This window comes from Euphorbia lathyris, chromosome 3 (genome assembly GCF_963576675.1).
Source record: "Euphorbia lathyris chromosome 3, ddEupLath1.1, whole genome shotgun sequence".
Classification (NCBI taxonomy): domain Eukaryota; kingdom Viridiplantae; phylum Streptophyta; class Magnoliopsida; order Malpighiales; family Euphorbiaceae; genus Euphorbia; species Euphorbia lathyris.
In genome coordinates this window covers 74,628,206-74,633,402 of record NC_088912.1, presented here as the reverse complement: position 1 = coordinate 74,633,402, position 5,197 = coordinate 74,628,206, and the positions used below count along the sequence as shown (strand labels likewise).

The 5,197-nt window shown below is 29.7% G+C and overlaps 1 protein-coding gene across 1 annotated transcript; it reads left to right on the top strand.

Moving 5' to 3' along the window:
* Positions 1-248: 248 nt before the first annotated feature.
* Positions 249-4,573, top strand: LOC136222724 (coatomer subunit beta'-3-like). Its single transcript, XM_066010455.1, has 8 exons — positions 249-272; positions 2,792-2,853; positions 2,935-2,989; positions 3,261-3,623; positions 3,707-3,838; positions 3,923-4,071; positions 4,162-4,230; positions 4,339-4,573. The coding sequence occupies exons 1-8, from the start codon at positions 249-251 to the stop codon at positions 4,421-4,423; spliced, it is 939 nt and encodes a 312-aa protein (XP_065866527.1). The 3' UTR covers positions 4,424-4,573.
* Positions 4,574-5,197: the final 624 nt, after the last annotated feature.

The following is a 5,197-nucleotide window of genomic DNA, read 5'->3' as shown; positions in this document are numbered from 1 at the left end:
TCTTTAAGTTATGGTTAATTTATAACCTATATTTTCTTAAACTATATCCATCTTTAGGACTCAAAAATTTCTCCCAATTTCTCCTAAGAAAGGGCGACTTCAAAATGCTAAAAAAAGGTATCTTCCGTGTTTTGATAGAATAAATCTTGTTGTAATGTGGATAGTTAGATGAGGTTGAACTAAGTAAATTTAGTACTGAATTAATCGTTGAAATTAATCAGAGTGGTGCCTTAGGTGAATTCTAGAAAATGGAAGAAGTTTATGCATGGAAAGTGATACTTTAAATGATTAAAGGTCTAATTAAAGTGCTTAATTGTCAGTCAACTTTCCAAATCACTGTTTGATCATAATTATACTTCATATTGAAGCCAATAACCCTTACTTTATGAAACTATTGGGTTTGATAAGTAATTCTACATGACTCCATGAAATTTTTGTGGTATTATTAATGGAATGCAGGATTTCAACTTTAATCTAGAATTTTCCTACTAGTGAACTTAAGTTTTACAACACATATACCAAGAGGTAGTGAAAGTTATATATAATAATGGTTTGGGTCATTAGTTTACCTATTATTTCTCATAATTTTTAAACTATAATAATATGTGATGAAAATCAAATCTATGATGATATTGTGATATTGTTTGTAAATTATAGTACATTGTTCAATAATTCTACCAAACGTGTAAAGTTCAAAATAAAACAGTTTTATCACTTCCGGGAGTTGTGATCCAAAATGTGTTTGGAACTGAAATGAGATCCAAAATGTTTGAAACATGACAATATTACTTGTCAAAAACCGGCCTGGACATGTAGTGACGGATGACTGCCAGATTAGAACAGAGGCCTTATTTTCTCCTATGAGGATTTAATTTTTGGATTCATAGAATGGGGACATGAATTGGGGATATGAATTTGTGTTTTGTCTTTAATGGAGTAAAGGCATTAACTGTTTTGGCTTTATTTCTTTTAATTCTATTCATTTTTTAAGAAAAAAATTAGGTTCACTTTAATTTAGATCAATTAGGAGATTTTTAATTTGTGTATTTTGTTTTTCTTCTAGTTAGATTAATTACCATCTTGCTCTTGTTTTAGTAGTTATATTATTTATCTTTTATGGACAAGTTAAGTTCAATTCCAATTTAGCAAGTTAGGTATTTAAGCGTAGGTTAGGTTGTCATACGCAGACATTGCTGAAAATTTAATTAAATTTCTAAACTTTTTCTGTTCGAATGTACTTGCATTTTTTTTTTCAATAACGTGGACATCCGTTTTCAATGATGAGCTGGACGATTCCTATTCTTATTATTAATTTGCGATTAACTTTTAATTATTTTATTAATTTTACAGGTTATTTAAACAAGACCAACTTTTGAGGAATTGAATTTTGCAAATGATCAAATATGAACATATTAATCAACATTCTAAGAAAAGAAGAAGAAGTCAGGGTTTTGCAGCGATAACTTGGTATATCTACTATAATGTACTATTTTTTTAATTAGTTAGTATTTCAATATTTTGGACAACATAATTTCACATTATGTTGTTTGTTTGTAATGGATATAATTTATAACATTATGGTTAAATATTTTTCTAAAGTTATAGTAATTTTAATTATTAAATGTTTGTTTTTATACATGGAAAATTTGTAAATAAATACAATATTATAGTGACAAAATTGGCGCCACAAAAGGTTATATGACAAAAAAAATTTGGAAGACACCCTGATATTTTAGGTTGTAATGACAAATGATTTGCACAAATGATTAATGTCAGGAACAAATATCGCTACAAAAAGTACTGTAATATGGCATAATTGTTCGCCCTAAAAGGTTCTCTACTATGGCGTTATTTTTGTCATAAAATGTATACTTCTGTGGCATAATTGTTCGCCACAAAATACATGTTTTTGTGGTGTATAGGTGCGCCACAAATTACATGCTTTTGAGGCATGATATTCTGCCACAATACTTCTATATTTGTGGCGATATTTTTCGCAACAAAAAAACTTGTTTAGTGTCGTCAAGATTTTGCCATTATAAATTATTGTTTGTGGCGTTAGTTGTTTCTTCACTATATCATACGAAATTGTGGCAATCAATTTTGTTAGCCACTAAAAGCTTTGGTGTCGTGTTCCTAATGGCAAGAATAATATCCGCCGCAAAATAAATTAGTGGTGAATTTATAGTCTTTTGTGGCAAATAATTTTCCCATAAAAAATTGTTTTTCTAGTAGTATGCTTCCTTCTCCGCCAAGTTGATGCCATGGAGAGACAAGGGTTGTCACCTAATATTTATAGTCTTGCCACTCTGCTATTTATTAGTTTGTCATACACCTTATTTACCTCCTTATCCTTCTAGATACTTGTTCATATCTTACCCTTAGGGTTTATTATTTGCTTGTAGCCCTATTGAGGCATTTTTATACTTTTGCTTGGATTAGAAAATGAGTATATATACTCTCATTTTGTAATGAAGCCTAACTTTTTTATGCATTAAACTAATAACCTCATTTGTGAGTTTGGCTTTCTATCCATTTGTGATTACTCATCTTTCTAGTTTAGTTAGAGAAGATTGAAATCTTTGTCGGTTTAAGATTAAAACCTCCAGTTCGATTTTATCTCTATCACCGTTATTCAGGATTAAAATGTAATTTTTTTATAAACTTTGAGACTAAAATAATGTTATTCAGGACTAATTAATTCTCTAGTTCTTATGTTTTTATATAAATTCACACATTTAAAATTTTCCAACACTTGGTAATTAATTTGTGAAATGGTTTGGTTGTGCAGCAAGAATTCATCCACCAATTCCAGAGGGTAAAATCTATTGATCTACATTCAACACAGCCATGGTAACTAAAATTTACTCTCTGTTAATTAAAATACTAATTAAACATAACCCCAATTAATTCTCATAACTACTCATCATGCAGGATTCTTGCAGCTTTGCATTCCGGAGCTGTCCATATTTGGAACTACAAATCTCAGGTAATTAAAACCAATTATGCCATCCTTTGCCCATATTTTGGAACTGTAAGAAAATATTAGTCCAAAAACACAATCGAAACAAAATACTAACAACACTAGCAGTATAACATTATGATCAATACAGACGAAATTATGGAAATCTGTATTGACAAATTGAAAAATGAACTGTAATCTGAGGTATGTATTAACAGTTATTTTAAGACAGATTTAACCGCTATAGACTATATTTATGTATGTATTGCTAACTCAGAATTTGTATTATTGATGCTAGACCATGGTAAAGTCTTTGAAGATCAGCGATTCACCAGTAAGAAGTGCAAAATTCATAGAAAGGAACAAGTGGGTTGTGATAGGATCAGATGACAAGTGTATCCGTGTCTATGATTATAATATAATGGAACTGATAAAACAGTTTGAAGCATATGAGGATTACATTAGGTGTGTGAGTGTCCACCCTTCATTACCCTATGTACTCTCATCTTCTAATGACACGTCGATCAAGATCTGGGACTGGGAAAAGGATTGGAATTGCACTCATACCTTTAAAGAACATACACATTATGTCATGCAAGCTGCTTTTAATCATATACATGATTCCACATTTTCAACAGCATCACTTGATGGCACAATTAAGGTACTTATATATTTCTTGTTTACTATTTTTAGCCCTAAACTATACCCTAATATGCAATTAAATCTATTTTGTTCGTTTTCTAGATATGGAATCTTGAGTCTCCTAGTTCAGTTGCTACAATGGATGGGCATTCCAAAGGGGTAAATTGTGTTGATTACTATGTTAATGGTGATAAATTATATCTGCTAAGTGGTTCTGATGATTATACTGTTAAGGTTAGCAATTTTACTAACTTTTTTTTCTTTATCCATTAATAGATTTGATTTCTGTCTAATTTGGGAAATTGTTGATGTAAATAGGTGTGGGATTGTGAAACAAAAAGCTGTGTTCAAATAATGGAATGTTACACCAATAATGTCTCTGCAGTTTGTGTACACCCAGAACTTCCTATCATAATTACAGGTTCTGAGGATGGGACTATCAGAATTTGGAATGCAGAAACTTACCAGTAATGGTTGTTTTTTTTATCAATTAAATCTATACTTGTTCTTATTTGATGATGATGGAGTTCTTAAGTAGTTTTCGTTTGTAATTACAGGCTTGAGAAAACATTGAATTGCTCTCTGGAAAGAGTGTGGGCTATTGGATGCATCAAAGAATCACACCGGTAAGTTTAATTCTTTACTAAAAATTGCATTTAAAAAATGGTTTGTATGCAATTAAATATATGTTTTAACATTTCCTAATTGAGTTTTGAATGTTTAATTTGTTGTAGAGTTGTATTTGGTTGTGATGATGGAACCATGATGCTCAAAATCAGTGGCTCTAACTTATTCAAGAAGGAAGTATTCAGGAAATAAAGCAATCTCTATAACATCATTTTCTGGCTGTATTTTATAATGGAATTAATGTATTTGTAAGGCTTGTGTTGTTGTGTTTACAATAAAAATTTTGTGTTATATTTTGAAATAAGTTATTTTAATTCCCGAAACATATTACGGAAACTATGTATTATAAAGTCTTGGTGAAGTCTCATATCTCAAGAAATAAATGAATACTCGTTGTGAATTTTTTTGCAAACAAACATTCTCTTATAGTAATAAAAGTTATTGTTCATACAGTGAAAAATACTTGTTACTCACTATTACTTAATACATTTTTTCTTGTTAACCGAAATTTATATTGGTTGGGTAATTTGTTATCTAAATTGAAACTAAAATCTACATATATATATATATATATATATATATATATATATATATATATATATATATATATAACCTAATATTCCTCTAATATATACTCCCTTAGTTTTAAAACTTATATTCTTTTATGAAAAAAAAATATAAAAATAAATTATGTGCTTTGATGTAACTACATTTTTGGGATTCATAACTTGACAAAAGACCATTGTTGATAAGTAAGATACTCCATTTAATTTATAGTCTTTTGTGGTAAATAATTTTCCCATAAAAAATTGTTTTTCTTGTAGTATGCTTCCTTCTCCGCCAAGTTGATGCCATGGAGAGACAAGGGCTGCCACCTAATATTTACAGTCTTGCCACTCTGCTATTTACTAGTTTGTCATACACCTTATTTACCTCCCTATCCTTCTAGATACTTGTTCATATCTT

Bases quoted from the DNA above. Each gene is read 5' to 3' on its own strand.
- LOC136222724 (XM_066010455.1), top strand. From the start codon at position 249: ATGGAAGAAGTTTATGCATGGAAA. The intron at 3,839-3,922 runs GTTAGCAATTTT...TGATGTAAATAG, and splicing joins CTGATGATTATACTGTTAAG to GTGTGGGATTGTGAAACAAA. The intron at 4,072-4,161 runs GTAATGGTTGTT...TTGTAATTACAG, and splicing joins TGGAATGCAGAAACTTACCA to GCTTGAGAAAACATTGAATT.